This window comes from Lissotriton vulgaris, chromosome 2_1 (genome assembly GCF_964263255.1).
Source record: "Lissotriton vulgaris chromosome 2_1, aLisVul1.2, whole genome shotgun sequence".
In the NCBI taxonomy this organism is placed as follows: domain Eukaryota; kingdom Metazoa; phylum Chordata; class Amphibia; order Caudata; family Salamandridae; genus Lissotriton; species Lissotriton vulgaris.
Window position 1 is genome coordinate 982790824 of NC_141687.1, and position 19759 is coordinate 982810582.

Here is a 19759-nt window from a genome sequence, read left to right on the forward strand (position 1 = left end):
CTGGGTGGACACACACACAACGTATCATATCTAAATTTATAAGGACCGGCCATGTATTTGACTGTAATAGTGTGCGTATTTACTATTTTAATTACACACTCTACTTCTTCATACTGGGGCAGGTTATAAAGTGGACCAAAGCAAATATGACCACACTTTTAGTGTTTCTGATACACTGCTCTCAAGCAACTAAACACACAGTCCTCCCTGTGTAGGTTAAACTTGGGCCATTCACACACACATACACACAGACAATCACACATACACATGCTATGCCTTGATCGTACCTAATCCTGCGGGTTGTTTCCAGGTGTGACAGACGCAATGACTGTGGTGACAGCAGTGACGAGCAAGGCTGCACTTACCCGACCTGTCAGCAGACTCAATTCACCTGTCAAAATGGCCGCTGCATTACTAAGGCATTTATCTGTGATGGAGATAACGACTGCGGCGATGAGTCGGATGAGCTGGAGCACCTTTGCAGCACTCCTGAAGCAACGTGTGCTCCACAGCACTTCCAGTGTGACAATGGGCATTGTATAGAAGCCGTGAAAATTTGTAACCGCCTGGATGACTGCTCTGATAATAGCGACGAAAAAGGATGCGGTACGTAAAGTTTCATTTTGGATAGGGTCCTGACAGGGAAAGTATGTCATGCTAAACTGATATTTGTATTGACTATGATGTGTTTATGACAAGCTATGTCTTCCGTAGTGGGTATCCAGACATTTCTTCTGCGCTAGATTGACCCTATGAAGTTACAATTTTATTTACTTACTTTTTCTTTCATTAGTTTAATGTTAAACATTTGATTTGATACCCAAATAATTTATGTTTCAATGTTGTCCACCTAGTTAAGTGTATGTTTCTCCATCCAACTAGAAAACTTACACCAACTTGGCCTAGTCATTGTATAAGAACTCCACCAGACAGGGTGGGGGACAGGAAGGCCATACTCATGAGGGAGCTGTCACTGAGCTTACCCCAGTGTTAAAAGACGAGGGCCCTGAGAGACAAAGAGGTTTCAATGAGTTCAACATTGACTTACATTTGCTAAGTTGGCCTGAGCAGCAAAGTGGCTTTCATATAAAATGTATGAAGGTGTTATGTTTAACTTACCAATGGAATGAATATTCAGTAAAAAAATAACTTACACTATATACAATTTTGAATAAAAGTATACACATGTTTTTAAATAAAAAAATGGTAAGAGGAAATTGATAACAAATAACCCTTCAAGAGATCATTATTCTGCATCTTTTTTGGCCGCAAATGAGTTAATTTCTGAAATAAAACGTTGCCAAAGTCTCAATAGGAAAAGTCTTTTTGGGGTGAACATTCACAAGCAGTTTCTAGTCAGGAGAATCGAAATGATAGAATATTTAGCTCCAAGAGAAATGCCTGTGATCAGAAAAGACATATAGTCAGAAACTGCACCTAAAATAAGCCCCAAAAATATAAAGCCCAATGTCATTCCATATGATGATATGACTGAGGCTGGGTCTTTTAACTGGAGGAGTGAAGGTTTCAAATCTGTGGGAAAGTTGAAGGCCTTGGGAATGCAGGCTGAGAAGTTTATAAACAGGTGTAAATGCTAGTAACATCTGGAATGGCCTTCAGTAACAAAGGCCTCTTGCAGACGTGGTTGGTGGAGCCCCCTCTACTGTAACCAAGACTACAAAAATTCCCCCAGTACAACACCTCACTGGAAGAATGTTGCACAAGACCCAGCAGCTTAAAGCGGTTTAGGTGCCCCCAGTAGGTGGTGTAACTATGGTCCACTGACCAGAAGCTCCCTCTTGATGCACAGCACTATATTCAAGTGCACAGCTTCCAGGCACTAGTTTTCCAGCAAGTAAAGCACTTTTTTCACAAGCAGCATGGGCTTGACTATTCCTCGATTTCAAATCGCAATTGGCTGTTCTCTTTGTACTTTAGTCAATGACACTACTAGTGAAGAGGCCTCTTCATGATTGCTACCTTTGTTTAATCATAAAATGAGTATATGTGTGGTTAATTCCACTGCCTTGACTATGATGACAAGAGTTGCAGTCATCTAAATTATATTTTGTTACTGTGGTGACCAGGGTTATCCTCTGGGCAATGACAAAAGTGGGATGGCCCCACAAAGAATGCATTGGTGTTGTAAAATGCTTATGGTGATAGAGTTGACTTGGTGATAATATTCAGATCAGAGCCAAACAATTGCACTACATTTATCACATTCTGGGGCATATTTATCACCATTTTGCGTCACCCTTGTGCCATGCAATGGGGGAGGAGGGTGACACAAAACCTACATTTACATTTATCAAGTTACGTAAAGCCACCTTGCATGGCCCTGAGTGGCTTGGCAAGTGTGAAGCAAAGCAGCGCTGCACAATTTGCTGCCTTTTGTTGCTCTCCTCCAGGGGGACGTTCCATATGCGGAGCATGGCACATTCCCAGTTTTACCATTAGTGCATTGGTGCTAGGCAGCGGTTTGTGCGCTAGCTCAGACAGCAGGAATGCTTCATGTTCCTGTTCCCCCCTTTCACGCAACGAGGTAAGGTGGGTTGCTGTGTTGCATGAATATTTGATAACTATGCCCCTCTATGTAGATTGAGGTGGGGTTCCACTAATGGTGATCAGATGAAGTGGAGAGCAGTGTTGACATCTGGGCCCAAAGAATTTCCCAAGATGTATTGAGACATCCATGTCACTTTTAGATGTAATTAATTCAATACTAAATTAAAGGGCCAATCCCAAAATGTTGCCTATGTTTTCACATGCAAAACACAGGTTTTCATCTATAACCCTCAAGCATTTTAGCAATTTCGTTCAGTATATGCGAAAAGAAAGGGTCTGAGTACTCCTTTTTATCTTATCCAGGACCTTTACTTTTTAATTAGGCAAAGTGACAAAATGGGGATCTGTAAAGGGCAGTCCTCTGTTGGTAGGGTACAGGGAGTCCTCCACTGACCCACTGGAGCCGGCATGCCGCCCTCCCTCTCCCCGGACCACCCTATGTGCTTATAAATAAAATCTATGAGGGGTTGTTTCCACCATAAGTTAGATAGTATACTCTTAGCCAAACACTTAATATATTAAGCAAACAAAATTAATTTTATAATTAAAACAAAGGGTTATTATGGAGCTCTGTCCCTTTCCATGCACTTATCCAAGAGTTACATAAAATATATTCATTCACTGTTATCATTAACAAGGAACAATTTAGATAAATGTTGCCGTACAAGTCTGAAGGATGTAATCTATCTCAGTATCTCTATATCTTTGAGTGGAGGATACTTTTTTACTATCAGTTCAAAATGAGTGAATTAACTTTTTTCCATTTTAAATTAAGTACCTTCCCACTGTCATATTTTATTTTTAAATCAGTAGGACATTATTTGTATTATTTATAAACCAGTATTTATTGTGAACATATTTTTTGCTCACTATATCATGCCTCTCACATCCATTCTGATCTTCAACTACTTTTGTAAGACGTGTTTTTGCAAAGTTTGGCGACTAAAGACTTTTTTTGCTTACATTTTCTGCTACTCATAAAATATAATTCCCGTAAATGTGTAGATGTAACCTTCAAGATATTTACCATAAGTAGCGTTAAAAGAGTAAGATGAAATACAAGAATATTGTGTGTGTGAATGATGGTCAGTCTGTCATTGATAATAAACCAGGCATTTATGAATAAAGTACATTCTAAAACTTCCAGTAGTGTTGATTCTTCAGTTCACTCATCATTCAATGGGCAACTTACATATTTCTATTGTGTTTTCAGGCATTAATGAATGTGCCAACCCTACTCTTAGTGGTTGTGATCACAACTGCACAGATACCCAAACAAGTTTCTTTTGTTCCTGTCGCCCGGGATACCGGCTCATGTCAGACAAGCGGACCTGCGATGACATTGATGAATGCACTGACAATCCATCTGTCTGTAGCCAGGTCTGTGAGAACATTGCAGGCTCATACGTATGCAAATGTGCCCCAGGCTACATCCGGGAGCCCAATGGACGACAATGTCGGCAGAACAGCAACATCTCACCCTCACTCATATTTAGCAATCGCTACTACCTACGAAACTTAACCGCTGATGGCCTTTCCTACTCCCTTATCTTACAAGGGCTTAGCAACGTTGTGGCTCTGGACTTTGACAGGGTAGAAAGGAGGTTGTACTGGATTGATGTGGGCACAAGAGTCATTGAAAGGATGTTCCTGAATGGCACAAACCGGGAGTCAATCATCAGCTATGATGTGCCCAACGGAGAAGGGCTGGCCATCGACTGGGTTGCAAGGTAAGAAACATGTAGGACTCGTATAACAATGCAGTGTGCCCAGGTAGGTTTGTTCCTCACGCCTTCGGTGCTAGAGTGAATATGATGAGCGCCTTGAAACTGGTGTGCCAGATACATGAGAGGGTTCTTATATTTAGTATATGCAATGAAGATATTCAGTGGTTTATTATTTTTTTTTATTTGTTTTGTGCGCAAATACATAAATACTAGAATTTCGGAGTCATCAAGTAAAGTTTGTCCTGAAACTCGCCCTATAGAACTGTGAAGGTACATTTGTGTGTTAAGCTGAATGCTCTAAAACTCAAAGATATGCCTATTTCTTGTTACTGTTTTCGTTCAAATATTTTGTCAGATATGAGTATTACATCTAACGATAAACTCTAATTTTACTAGCAAATGCATTCCATGGTGCCAAATCGAGAAAGTCTTAGATACTCAAGGACTTTACAGCCAATAGTTATTAGAAGAAATAATAGATCAGATAAACACAAAACATGTCCTTTGTTGGTCAAATTGTTTTATCGAGATAATAAAGGGGTAATAATACAGCGAAATTCACTGTAAGAATAAAATAATATTAAAACAATAAAAATAATAGTTAAGAAAGCTAAAATAAAAAAATCACAATACAAGTTGATACAGTTCTCTTGCATAATTCCATATAGAGCAGATATTAATTTTAAACCTGAAAGAGGAGAGTGTAGCTTTTTCAGAAATAAGGGTTTATGCCACTGTTGATGTGTAAGCATGCTACGCAGCAGAGACACAGAAGAATACGTTACTCCCAGATATACAGTAGATACAAAATTGGGTTTTTGAAATGAATCACTTTTTCTGGCCCTCCATTGTATTTTGTGTTTAGAATTGTGCTTTCATTGTGTTCAGGAGGTTTGTTGTATTCTGGCGTGCCTTAAAGAGTGATTGATGATACACCAAACTATAATGCAATGGAATGTACTTTGAGTGCTCTGTGCACCTACTGTTGCAGGAAATTAAAAGTAAAGGATAGAGCTGGAGGCTGCCAACTATTGATGGTGATTGTTGGTACTAACTTGCCTTGTCCTCAGCGTCTGGAATAATGAAGCATGTTTTATAGTCCTGTCTGAAGATGACTTTGAAACAACCCAGACATCAGTGCAGCATATGCTTTTTTCAAGAGAGGGAACTGGTCAAATAAGCTTTGCGCCTCTTTCAGTTCTGAAGAAAGAAAAATGGGGCAGGTATAGATAGACTCTGAGGGGTTTCTTGGCAAATCTACTCACAGATGATTAAGCAGTTTTCAGCAACAGGTAGCCCAGAAACCTAAATAAATGTGAGGCAATGTAAATCCTTCTTTGTCCAGCACTAGGGATTGAGAGATTGGGGAGATGGTCCAATGGCCAATGTCCTCTGTCCGGAAAGAGAATAAGGACCATATATAGGACTTTAACTCAATGTGTGATATTCCTCTGATCTATCTTAAAAATGGAAAATGTGTTCTTTCCTCTGTTTCTTTAATTATATGTTGGTGTGTGTGTGTTTGCTAGATGGGCAGCTCCTGTCACATGTTCAAAGAACTGCTCATATGTAGAAGCTGTCCCCACCTTAACCATTCACTTGGACGCCTTTGTGAGATGCCATTAACTGATATGTTGACTGCATTTAGTTCCTAATCTGTTGCTGGAGGCACAAGTAAGAATTATACTCCGGTTACATACTACAGAATCGATGCAGCACTTTTTGCATAATGGAAAACACATATCAAAACCCTTATTTGTCTTTATGGATTTTAGGAAACTCTACTGGGTGGATGCAACCAGGGATTCTCTGAATGTTGCTGAGCTGGATGGCAGATTTCGGAAAAGACTGGCTGATCGCTGTATGGATGGAAACAACACTTTCTGCTTTCAGAACCCTAGAGCGATAGTGGTTCATCCGAAATATGGGTATGATGGCATCAACAATATATTTTTAACCAGATTTATGTTTTGGCTTTAGTTTGAACCCACAAGCACTCAGTATGCTATATTTTCCCATACATGAATTGAATTACATCCCAGAATTTAATTGTGTTTATTTTTTTATCCTCTTGTTTCTAAACTATTGTTGATTGTTTTCAAAGAATAAATATAGAATAGAATGAAATGCCCCATTCGGGTACATTATTATCACAGCATAGCATTTTATCTCTTCCGCATCATATTCTGTCATTACAAAACACATTCTCATACTTGCTTGTCTTGAGAGAATCCATAAACATCTTTAACTAATATTTTTTATTCTTTGAACAGTTTTACAAAACTTGATGGCTGCGTTCTTTCGTCACTATTCATGATGACATGGGCTTTCCAGGCGAGAAAACGCTCTAGCTCACATGAACACAAATAAGGGAGCTTAATATCCTGATGGAACCCTATCCACATAATATGGATAACTAGATGCATGTTAAACCTCGCCCAGACTGACACATTTAGAGTCAAATGAGTATATTTTGGAAATCATCCCTAATTGTAGCTTTCTAGACAGCCATAGTCAATTAAACATACTCTATAGGATTACGGGCGTGACAGGCAATCTTCTGTCATATGCATAGCAGAAATGATAATTTTTTTCTAAGGGGGAAAACAATTTTCAGAATTGAGATCCCCCTAATGTTATTCTCCCATGAAGTATGCAGGTTTATCTAATCATTTCTCCCCTTAGAACCCGACTTATTCCTTCCCTTTCCATGAGTATCTTTTCAAGGTAAGAAAAATCCTGAAAGCGTTTCTCAATACACTTAAATGTACACGTTTGCCGATATTTACTAACTTTTTGCTAGGCGACGGCCCAGCAATCCCTCTTATCCGCCCTCGGCCAGCAGTGTACTACTGTGCAATCTGCAAAGCGATAGACTGCTAGCAGAAGTATACCCCATCCACTGGCAGAATTTCCTGTCACTCCTGTGAGGAAATCTCAGGGAAATGTCAATCCTTAGTGAATCGTACAGATAGTTCCTACTAGTGCCTTTTATGAATGATTTGGCATTTATACATTTTGAAAAGAACATCAGAAGTGCCAAATAACCCCAAACAAAGTTGTTTACTCTCTTGGCACCATTTCATCTATACCGTACACAAATAGTAAAAGGGAGCTGAAGTAATGCCTCTTTCTAGCCAAGGGGTTCTCTCCCTTTCAGATACATTTTCTGAAATAGTTGAATATACCTCTGTATTGGTTTTCAATATAGGTAACTTCTATGAAGTACACTAATACATTCCATGTCACACTAATGTTACTGATTGTCTTACGGTGTCGATTGGTGAAAGGTAGAAGTGTTCTGTCACGTTGGCAGAATTTGGTGAGTATGACTCGGGGTGTCGAGGGAGGTAAAGCAGCTGCCTGTCTGAAGGCCCATAAGTGACCTTCAGACAGGCACCGCCTCAGCATGTTCCTGCATGGTCGGCATGCACCATGTGGTGTATGCCGCACCATGCAGAAACTGGGCTGCACATTTGCAGTGGGTAAAACACTTGCCCCCCTGCATCCACCCTCAGGCCCTGGAGCAGCAGGGGACCCTATTAGGGCCTCCTTTGTTACCTCACCACCAGGCGCATCATACCCAAAAGTAACCATGGCTCTCAGGGTCCAACTTGTAGTGGACTGGATTTACGCCACCTCTGGATTTAGCGGGACTGCCAGTATCGGTAACTACATTAGCAAGGTAAATGTGGCCCATTTACTGGGCAACTCACAATGAGGGCATTAAATGTACTTAGGTTGCAGAGTTGCAACATGCTTTCTTTAACTATCTAGTAAAAGGTACTGCTACAGTTTATGCAATATGTATGGGGTGGCGGTATGGTGTGTTGCTATAAATGTTTGCCACTTATGACAAATCCAACACTACAAAGGTTAGTCTACATTGTTGTTTTATCAATAATTGTGTATCGATCCCATTATTTTGTATATGTAGTACATTAATGTGCCCATCATTATCCGCTACCCACTTCCGGAGTGCAGTATATCAAAGGTTTTGCTACACGTTATTATGTTGCTCTTTTATCAATGAAAGGTTTTAATTTGCATTTCCTTTATGACCTGAACACTTGAGTCTGTATTTCAGAAAATGTAATATATTTGCATACATGTGTATTATTTCTAAAATGTTTTAATTCGATTGCTTAACATTCCTTTTTATGTAAATAGACAGGTATACTGGACAGACTGGGGAGACAGAGCATTCATTGGCCGCATTGGCATGGATGGCAAGAACAAGACAGTGATAATAACCACCAAAATTGAGTGGCCTAATGGACTCACAATTGACTACACCAATGACAACCTGTACTGGGCCGATGCCCACCTGAACTACATCGAGTAAGTGCACAGAGAAGAATAAAGCAACACAATAACTGTTGACATTAAATATTCACTAAAGCATTTTGATTGAAAAGTGAGTCACTGGTTTTACCATGATGTGCAGGAAGCTTTAGAAATGCAGAGACAGTCTCAGTTCTTGACATCTGTTGACATCTCCTGTCTCACACTCCTCCACCAGTAGTACATACATCCAGTGACATAACGCAAATGTATGGTGCTCCCTTGCAGAATGTGAAGAGGGACCTCTGAAACACTCATATCCCACAGATATTCTCCCTTCAGAAGGGTTGGAGCCTGTCCCTGTGTCGCAAGAGAATGTGCTACGACACTGCATACATTAGCGAAGGCTGCCTCAAGTGCACCGTGCCCAGGCGGGTAAAGAAAGAAGAAAAATCTTGGTATTTCACCTGAAAGCCTTTGGCAGGGACACTAGTCTAGTGTCCAGAATCAGATTTTCCAAACACCCACTTGGTTTCTGTTAATTTAACTCTTTCCCACTTTTGTGTAGCAGAATTTGTAGGGCACCAGTCTTATAGTCCAAGCAAAATAGTAAGATTTGATGGATTTTCAAATGGAGAACAGCTTTTAGAAACCATAAGAAACAGAGATATCAAAGGTTTAGTGTAGAATACAGAGAATTTTCAAATTAATCACAGGTTCCGGGCTTAAACCACTTTGTCACCAGAGCTTGGACAATCTGATAAACATATGAATTTGCTGCCTTACCTTTGCAGATGATACAAAGAATGGCTAGATACCTTATCTGGAGGCTTCATCGCCCTAAGTCCTGCATTTTTCCTTCCAGTGTACGTGAGAAGCACCTATCTTTGTGATTTGGAATTATTTTTCAGCAACAGGGTTTGACCTAGACAACAGAGAAAAAGGGAGAAAGAGAGGGGGAAGAAGAGGAAAAGAAAGGTTGGACATCAGAGAGAAATTGAGACATCAGGGAATAATAAAAAGAACTTACAAAGCGAGAAAAGAAGGCAGCAGTCCAGGTATTCAACAAACAGTGCATTCAACAGTTCCTGTGACAGGCTTCCAAAAACACCTTTGAGCCGTTCTCTTATATATAAAGCTTTTCTTTAAGGCTTTGAAATGCATCCTCACCCAGAGATAAGTTCCACTGATGCCAGCTGTTCACTGGAACTCTGATTAAAAAAGAGGTCCCTAATCCTGTGCTTTTCTTATTGCGATGTTTCTTCTGAACTTACTTCAATTGGATATCCTAGGAAAGAAGGCCTCACTTCCACCCCACGTTAATTTAGCATTGGTCTCAAAGAGGTTATGATCCCTCCCTGAAAGCTTAGCCAAAAAGAATCCTAATGTAGAAAAATATTAGCCAGGATTTACACTCCTTCCTGAGAAGGAAGGCCATATATGGATAGATCTGGCCCTCTAAGTGACAGCCCCATACAGTTCAAGTATTACCTTTCACAAGTTTACACTCAAGGACAAGGGTTTCATTAAAAATTATGAAAAACTCTAGAGACTGAGATTATTTTACACCAGAGAGGCAGGGAGTAATCAAGTTTCTCAAAATCCTTTTTAAGCAGGATATCTTGCTGCCCACCAAACAAGCAATGATCCATAAAGAGAAGCTTAGGTAAAACATTTATTGCACACATTCTGTATCCAAGTTTCCAGGTCATATGATCCATTTTACCACGCTTCACATGTCTAAATACAAGGGATGTAAGCTGTACAATTAAGCTTTTAAAATAATGAATGTATCCTCTTCGCACTCAGATTATTTGAAAGTCAAAAGAGTCTGGAAGTGTAAAACGGGGGATTCTGACAGCTATATTTCCGGGTCTTCTTGGTTTGTGGTGATTCAGCATTTTCTGGGCCCACTTGCTTACCATTGGTCTTTCAGCAGACCTTTCTATCTGACTCAGAGATGAGTGTTAGCATTAGCATCAAATACATTCCATTAACACTGCAGCCCATTTGGCTACACAATGAGGACCAGGTCACGGTGGCTTGGGCTAAGAAGAATGATTACAAATTCAAAATTAAGTTCAAATAGTTAACTCTCAACACCATGCTATAAAGATAAGGAATAACAACTGGGAAACCCAACCTCCTAAAGAAATGTAGGCGCATCAGTATTAAACAAACTAGAAATTCGGTAGGAGCTATGCAGAAAATTAAAAAAAAGTGATTGATGCTCAGAGAAATGTCTCAAGTTTAGTTGTCTATTCATAAGTAAATCTAGAGTCACTGAACGCAATCAAAGTCCAAACAAAGAGGATGGGTCAGTTAACCTAAAGAGTTTCAAAAGTCAGGAGATTCCATAATACACATCAGTGTTGAGCAAGGATATTTTAGTTTGGAAGGTGCCAGCATCGTAGTAGCTTGGTTTATTTTATTTTATTTTTTATTTATTTAATGTGATTTTATATAGCGCAAACTTTACCCGAAGGTGTCAGAGTGCTTTACATAAGAACCAGTTTCAATACATAAGGACCTAGGATTACGTGCGTTACATAAAAGATACAAACAGAAAAAAATTGCAAATGTACAAGTTGTAAAGTCACACAACGAAGAGAGTCACTCAAGGAAGCGATACAAATGGATAAACTCTAAGCATCACACAGGAATGGTAGAGAGTACAATGGTCTACAGCATATACTCTCTATATACATATATATACAAATAGTAGATTTGGGTGAGAGTAGGGAGGGTGGGAGGGATACAGGGTTATGGAGAAAAGGCAAATCAGAAACATTTGAGGATCGTCAAGGGGGAAACGAGGGAGAAGGGTAGAGGCCGAGGGAACGGACAAGATGGTGGGCCAGAGTCAGGGGAAAAAAAAGCGGTGAGAACAGCAGCAAAATGGCGGCCAGGACAAAAGAAAAAAGTAAAGAAGTCCATGAGAGTAACCCAGTGAGTATGACCAAAGTGCCCGGAGAAGTCCGGGGGCGTACATAGTTAAAGCAAATCAAAGTCAGGAAGGGAGAGGAAGCGTGTGGGCTCCGGTCCACTGGATCAATGCCGAAGACCATCAGCCTGTCGTGGCTCCCGCGCCCCCAAACCTGGGAGAAGTTCACTGGGGTCGCCAAAGTCGATGAAGAGGCGAGGCAAAATCCAAGAAGATAGCCTGCATGGAGAGGCAGCGGGGCGCTAGGCAGCCAGTGAGTCTTTTATGGGTCAGAGATAAAAGTGTTAGCCTAAGACACACTTAGGAAGGGATCAGACAGGCATTGAGGTCTAAACATGATAGGATTTAAGGGAAAATGTTCTACACATTCAAGGTCTGCAAAGAAGGTGTCTGGAAGGCTCAAAGAGATAAAAGGGACTGACACCTAAGAGGGCTAGAAGTGGATCTGAATCTCTAAGAAGGTTAGCACTATGTTATAACACACAAAGTCTACTGCTAAAATCCCCTTTGTATGCCACATCAAATGGTAACATTTGCTCAATAGGCCTTTCAGTTGACGCTCTGATTCCCCATGTTCCTTCATCAAGGTCTCCATCCCAGGCTCTTACTCTATCTCTCGTACAGTAATGTATCTATTCTACAACTAACAATGCATGTGAATACCTCCAAGAAGTGTAAAGTTAGCAAAAATTAAAATAATATTTTTATTCAGCCTGGTGAAATAAGGGCTACTTAGGAAAACTTAAATGTTAACTCAATAGTGCACATTTAATATGCTTGTGCACATTTAAACACCAATGAATATACATTTCTAATGCATTAGGTTTCACATTATATGTTGACATTCAGTAAATCATGAATCAAATATAAGTATGAATAAGAACTACATTTAAATGCATATACGTGTAGCATTAGTGCACATATTCCTTAAACGTTATTGTTTCAAGTAAAATCACATTCTATATAGGGAGGGTGGTTTCTATTTAGTTTACACATGAATACATTATTTAGGTGATATAGCACACGTTTATGAAAGTCAAAGTTGATCTTCATAGTAAGTATATTATCTACTGAATGAGGATGATTTTAACACATTAAGACTTTGATTAATAGGACAATCAGTTATGATGAAACACATAATGTGAGTAGATTATCTAGTCCTAGAGTGAATACACTCTTTAAGAATGATTTAAATTGTAACACTATCATTAGTTCGTTAAACCATACAAGAAACATGTGCTAAGTGTACTTTCATGTCACATATCTGTTAAGTATCTCTGATGTATTTGTGATTTGTAAAGGGTGGGCAGTTTTTGCACTGCACCAGTAGTCACCATTGTGCTTGATGTTAAAACCATACCTGGGTCTACACAGGATGTAGATGTATAAAGCCTTGGTGAACGGAAATTTCTTAGTGATGTCAAGGATGGGCAGATAAATTAGTAAATGAGACCCACCTGGCATTCCCTATTTGCTTTCAAGTTCTCTATTTCTGAAAATGAATATGCTTTTCCACAACTTTACGTACAAATTAATACACACACACACCTGCAATCACAGCATAACAATCTGTCACTAATCCAGTCACCTGTAGTAAGAAAGTGACATAACTCCCTGACTGTAATAAATCCTTGTAGATGAGCTGTGTTGCCATAATGTCTTGTGCCAGAGCAAGCAGCCAAGGGGAAATGCTTGTCCCAGAGCATCATTACAGCTGGTGTTTAAAGACTTTTCATTCGCAGGGTCTGTTGTTCTAAAAAGAACATTGCTCAGCACCAGATTTACTGCAAAATGTTCATTTTTTGCATGGCATAGATCATTACTGAAAAGAAAGATCTGGCTGCACGTTACTATTTGTTCTGAGCTTCAGCCCTTTCCTAAATCTAATTTACGTTAAACTGGTTCTAAGGATGTCTTTGCAACAAATTACTACCTGCTGTGTGGCATTTTTAAATTTGCACTACAGATTTTTCTTTAATGTTTCTTGTCTATATACAACCATACCATTTCTTGAATATGAAGGACCAAGACGCCAAGGACATAAGCAGTTTGTGGGATGGGTGGTAGTGTGAGCATGCATTATTAGGAATAACATGCCCTCTGGTCTATGTTAAAAGGTCACTTAGAAGTTCTGTGACCTTAGAAAAGAACTCCTGATGTAACTTGCAATATCCCTATAATGTATGGCAGGAGGACTTTAGCCTGTATAACATTTTTGATGACCATGTTTGCTATAAAAGCCTAACAGTTTTTTGTTTGTTGATGCAGATACTGTGACCTAGAGGGAAGGCATCGACATACTGTATACGATGGAACTTTGCCTCATCCGTTTGCCATCAGTGTTTTTGAAGATTCCATCTACTGGACTGACTGGAACACCCGTACAGTAGAGAAGGGAAACAAGTATACTGGATTGGATAGAACAGTTTTGGTCAACACAACGCACAGGCCCTTTGATATCCATGTCTATCATCCATATAGACAGCCTATATGTAAGTTGGCATCACACTGCCGTTTTGTGCAATGCCTAACCAAGTTATCAAGCACCTTTTACTGATTATGACTAATTGTTATTACAAAACTTCATATGTTTGTGTATCTGTCTGTCTGTCTGTCTATGCCTGAGCCTTCTAGGTACATTCTATCCTTGTAAGGATTTTTTAATTATCAGGATTGATTCTAGTACATTTGAAACACCTAAGAAGTGTGCGCCAACCGCCTGACCTCCTGGTCCAACGTCAACGACGACGAGACACGCAAGGTCATGAACTCCATCCACTCAGGATCTCCGTCAGACCCTTGCCCACACCACGTATTCAACAAAGCAGACGCTGCCATCGCACCCCAACTACGGAAGGTCATCAACATCTCCTTCAAAACAGCGACATTCCCGGAAAGCTGGAAACACTCCGAAATCAGTGCCCTCCTCAAGAAGCCCAAGGCGGACCCCAAGGACCTCAAGAACTTCCGGCCCATCTCTCTGCTCCCGTTCCCGGCGAAGTTCATCGAGAAAATCGTCAACATGCAACTGGCCCGCCACCTGGAAGACAACAAGATCTTGGACCCGTCCCAGTCCGGGTTCAGACGAAACCACAGCACCGAGACAGCCCTCATCACCGCCACAGACGACATCAGGCTCCAACTAGATAACAGAGAAACATCAGCCCTCATCCTCCTGGACCTGTCTGCCGCCTTCGTCAGGGTCTGCCATCGCACTCTAAAGACACGCCTCCTAGAAGCCGGAATCCAAGAGAAGGCCCTGGACTGGACCACGTCCTTCCTCTCCGGCAGAACCCAGAGCGTCCGCCTCCCGCCCTTCCGATCCGAGGCCACCAACATCATCTGCGGCATCCCCCAGGGCTCATCCCTCAGCCCAACGCTGTTCAACGTCTACATGGCCCCCCTCGCACATGTGGCCCGCCAGCACGACCTCAACATCATCTCCTACACCGACGACACCCAGCTCATCCTCTCCCTCACCAAGGACCCGCACACCGCCAAAACCAACCTCCATGAGGGAATGAAGGCCATAACCCACTGGATGCAGAACAGCCGTCTGAAGCTAAACTCGGACAAGACGGAGGTACTCATCCTCAGACCCACCCCCTCAGCCTGGGACGACTCTTGGTGGCCGACCACACTGGAAGCAGCACCGACACCCACCGACCTTGCACGCAACCTAGGATTCATCCTTGACTCATCCCTCTCCATGTCTAAACAGGTCAACGCCGTCTCCTCCTCCTGCTACAATACCCTCCACATGCTCCGCAGAATCTACAAGTGGATCCCGATTGAAACAAGAACGGTGACACAGGCTCTAGTCAGCAGCAGACTGGACTACGGCAACGCACTCTGCGCAGGAATCCCAGCCAAACACCTACGACACTATAACGCATCCAAAACGCCTCCACCCGACTGATCGTCAACGTCCCTCGCCACAGCCACATCACCCCCCACCTGAGAGACCTACACTGGCTCCCCGTCGACAAGAGGATCACCTACAAGCTCCTCACCCACGCACACAAAGCACTCCACAACGTCAGACCCGCCTACCTGAACAGCAGACTCAACTTTTACACCCCGACCCGCCAGCTCCGCTCCGCCAGCCGATGTCCCCCGCATCCAACGAACAACCTCCGGCGGCAGATCCTTCTCCTACCTCGCCACCAAGACCTGGAACATCTTCCCTACCCACCTACGGCAGATCCAAGACCTACTCGCCTTCAGAAGACTTCTCAAGACCTGGCTCTTCGAGCAGTAGTGGCACCCCCTCCCCTCAGCGCCTTGAGACCCTCACGGGTAGGTAGCGCGCTTTACAAGTACTCTGATTGATTGATTGATTGCGTTTCAAAGTTGTTTTAGTACAGAAACATTTACTGTGCTCAGTTTCTGCGTTTCCTGGAAATCGAAGAAGACCTGAACTTCTAAACTGGTGACTACACTCTTCACTGAATTCTGTAGTAGTCCTCATAAAGAGAGATGCGATTTATACGAGTGGGAGATAAAGTAAAAGACAAAAGAGGGAAAAATAAAAGGGGAATTAAAGAGTGTAAGACAGAGATAACTAGAGAAGAAAGAAAGTTTATTTGGAATAATTTGCTGATCCCCACAGCTATGTAGGTATGCCAGTGTAGGTGTGCGTTAATGTGTCTATGCATGTGTGAGAGGGTTGGCTTTGGTTTGCAATGCATATGTGTCATTTTTATTTATTTTGTTTCCTACTCTGAAGGGATGTAAAAGTTCAAAATATAGGGAAATAGGATAGTAAAGAATTGTTGTGCTGTGTGCTAGGATGCATGCTTTTGTCTGCATTGATACTCAGTAGTCAGAAAAATTGTCAAAAATCACTCCATGGTTTTAATACAGTAAAATAATTGTCATGTTTTAATGAGAGGCGCTGTGAATGACTGGTGTTATATTTCTTTTGCAGTAAGCAACCCCTGTGGAACCAACAATGGTGGCTGCTCCCACCTCTGCCTCATCAAAGCTGGTGGTCAGGGTTACAGCTGCGAGTGTCCAGACAACTTCCTGACGATTCAGCTTGGTGCCATCGCTCGCTGTCTGCCTACGTGTTCAAGCACACAGTTCTTATGTGCAGATAGTGAAAGGTAAATTGCAGGGCAAGCCAAATATCACTACCAAAATATTCCTTGAAGCAATTTATGGTTTTCCTCATGGATAGGCAATTTAATATCTCAACAGAGGAGTAGACGAAAATTCACCTAAACAAGTGGCTCCTTTTTAGTTGCCTTGTATTTGCTTAGTCAACGTGAGCAGGTGTGTAAGTGTGGAAACAAAAAAATAATTTTGCTCCATATATTTTATACAACTTACATATTAGGGCAAAGCCACTCAACCTAAGTCTTTAATGTCATCTGCCAATACCAATTGTAAATGAGCATAAACATTTGATTGTTACTGTTTTACTGCAAATAGACATATTCCAACATTTGCCTTTTTAAAGATTCATTTCAAGGAAGAACTTTGAGTGACAATCAGCTGTCTGCCATATTTATCCTGCCTATTGGCTGACACGCTGGTGGAAATGGGATTTATTTTACCGTCATTGAACTCCTCTCCGCCATATAGTTATATAGGATATCAAACTCTGTCCTGCATGGTCGTTTCTCTTCTCAAATGAACACCTGGCTATTGTTCACAATTATTTCACTCTATTTAAAATAATATTCATGTTAATTTGTGTTATCGAGCCTTGCGCATGTTTGTCTTTAGAGATAAGAAACATTCGCACAATAGTTGGCCAATATTTGGTCTCCCAATTGAGACTATCATTCTAGAAAAGGAACAGGTTGAAACTATGTAGACATCCATATTACATTATTATTTCTCGTCTGGATAGAGTTTAAATCAGACTACGTTAAAAGAAGAGTTGTCATGGTTCTCTGATGAATCATAAATAATTGTGGCCCGCGATGAAAGTTTGCAGGCAAAGATGTGCTCGTCTTCTGACTTCTCCACAAACCCCTCAATTTTAAACTATCTTATAAATTGACTACAAATTGATCACATAAGCCTCCACATTCTCTTTTAAGGTGCATTCCCATCTGGTGGAAATGTGATGGAGAGAGAGACTGCAGAGATGGATCAGATGAGCCTTCTCTCTGTCCACATCGCTACTGCCCAGCGGGACAATTCCAGTGTAATGACGGCAACTGTACGAGCTCCCATTTCCTGTGCAACACTGTGTCCGATTGCCCAGATGGTTCTGATGAGGATCAGGTGCTGTGTGGTATGTTACAGAACTTTCACGTTATTTCATCATGTTTACGTCATCCGTTCCAGTGGAGGAACACAATGATTTAATCATTGTTTTCTGTTATAGCCTGAAATTGTGAACTACGAATGTGATCATTTCAATATGTCGCAAGTGTTGAGAATCATGCCTTCAAATGATAGAATTACCTAGGGCATGTTTGTGTGTAAAATGAAACTTTGAAAAATGCACTTTAGTACATTTTTAAAAGTTTTTGCAAATTACCATGAAGTTCAACTTCATGGTAATTTGCGACCCCTATTAGTGAAATCGCTATTTTATTTAACTTTAATGCATTGCATTTAAGGAATCTCAATTTGAGATTCCTTAAATGCAAGTAATCGCAATTTTGCGATTTCTAAAATTGAGATGTTTGCATTTGGGATGATGCATCCCAAATGCAAAAATACCGGTCGCAAAGGGGCAGATTCTGAGAATCTGCCCCTTTGCGAGCAGATTTTACCTTGATGCATCTATGCCTAATTGGATAATGTGTTTGAAACCTTGATCCTTGCTTGCATTGAATGAGCCTCTTATCGAAGCATTCATCTTTATTTTATGTGTCGTGTGCTCTTTTTGCAGCCAACCACCAATGTGAGATTCACCAGTGGCAGTGTGCCAATAAGCGATGTATCCCTGAGGCCTGGCAGTGTGACGGAGATAACGACTGTGGAGATCATTCGGACGAGGAAAGCTCCCACTGTGCCGGCCGGACCTGTCATCCAGGACAGTTCAAATGCAACAATGGCCGCTGCATTCCACAGAGCTGGAAGTGTGACGTGGATAACGACTGTGGGGATCACTCAGACGAACCCCACGATGAATGCAGTGAGTAGCAGAAAGGGGTGAAATAGTGCTTAGTTCAGTAATTAAAATATGATTCGTCCCAACACTTTGGCTGGCCTGCAAGTTCATCTTCAGTTGCAATTTAAAATCTTTGAAATGAAAATCATTCAAAAAAATCTGTCTATCTCTAGCAGTGATAAAATATGGAATGCACACAGGAAAAACACATATAATGTTGTTTATGGAATGATATAAATGTGTTAGTCACACTCATAAGATGTACTATTGTCTAGCATCAGTAACTGATTCCAGTCCTTAGAGAATGTTACCATTGCTTAGTTAAACTGTGGCCCTCATGACGGAGCAGTCTGTGAAATTCTGGTATGTGCTATAACTCTTGCAATTTTCCCCAGGCAAATTTCAGCACAGAAAATACCAGGACATACAGATTTTGGTGTGGTAGACATCACAATCCCCATGCTAAGCCTCATGTTACAGGTCTGAACTTGTAACAGGCAATATGTATCATAACTATTCAATTTCATTGCCCGGGCAGATGTTAGCAGGTGCAGTAATTATCGGATCCGGGCTGGGCCACTTCCAATACGAGCCTGTAGGTCTAAAAAATCATTCTGAGTAGCATGCAAGAACTTCTTTGAGGACTACAAATTTTGGGCCAGATTTACCTAGATTTTGAGTCACCCTTGCACCACGTATGGGGCACAAAGGCAACGCATAACCTAAGTGAAATGTATCAAGCCACGCTAGGTCATCTTGTATGGCCGTGAATGGCTTGATAAATCTAGAGTAATGCAAGGCAGCTCATATCGCTGCCTTGTGTTACTCTTCGGCAGCGAGGCGTTCCATAGGTGGAGCGTGGTTCCACCCATGGATTTTGGCACATCGCCAAATTTACCTTTAGTGGTGGACCTGGGAATGCATCAAAATGCTATGCCTCCCTAGGTGTGCCATACGAGGAGAAATATCTTTATTTCTCCTGTTTATACATGTGCTTAATTCTGCAGCATGCATAGAAAAAGAGGAAAATATCTCTCAGGATTCAATGTCTCTCAGACAATCCTGGCTCCAACACAAGCACCCTTGCTCCATGACACACGGTTGCCTGCGTTGGTGCTAGGCAGCCAAATGTGCACCAGTGCCAGGAAAGGAGAGGAA

At 41.3% G+C, this 19759-nt stretch overlaps 1 protein-coding gene across 1 annotated transcript in view; it reads left to right on the forward strand.

Annotated features, from left to right (window-relative positions):
* The window catches only part of LRP2 (LDL receptor related protein 2), a 358266-nt gene that overhangs the window by 262956 nt on the left and 75551 nt on the right, over positions 1 to 19759 (forward strand). Inside the window, exons 49-56 of the mRNA XM_086956556.1 lie at positions 311 to 606; positions 3782 to 4298; positions 6071 to 6223; positions 8466 to 8636; positions 13792 to 14015; positions 16454 to 16631; positions 17577 to 17773; positions 18380 to 18625. Coding sequence (XP_086812682.1) covers positions 311 to 606; positions 3782 to 4298; positions 6071 to 6223; positions 8466 to 8636; positions 13792 to 14015; positions 16454 to 16631; positions 17577 to 17773; positions 18380 to 18625 — 1982 coding nt within the window. The remainder of the gene's footprint in view (positions 1 to 310; positions 607 to 3781; positions 4299 to 6070; positions 6224 to 8465; positions 8637 to 13791; positions 14016 to 16453; positions 16632 to 17576; positions 17774 to 18379; positions 18626 to 19759) is intronic.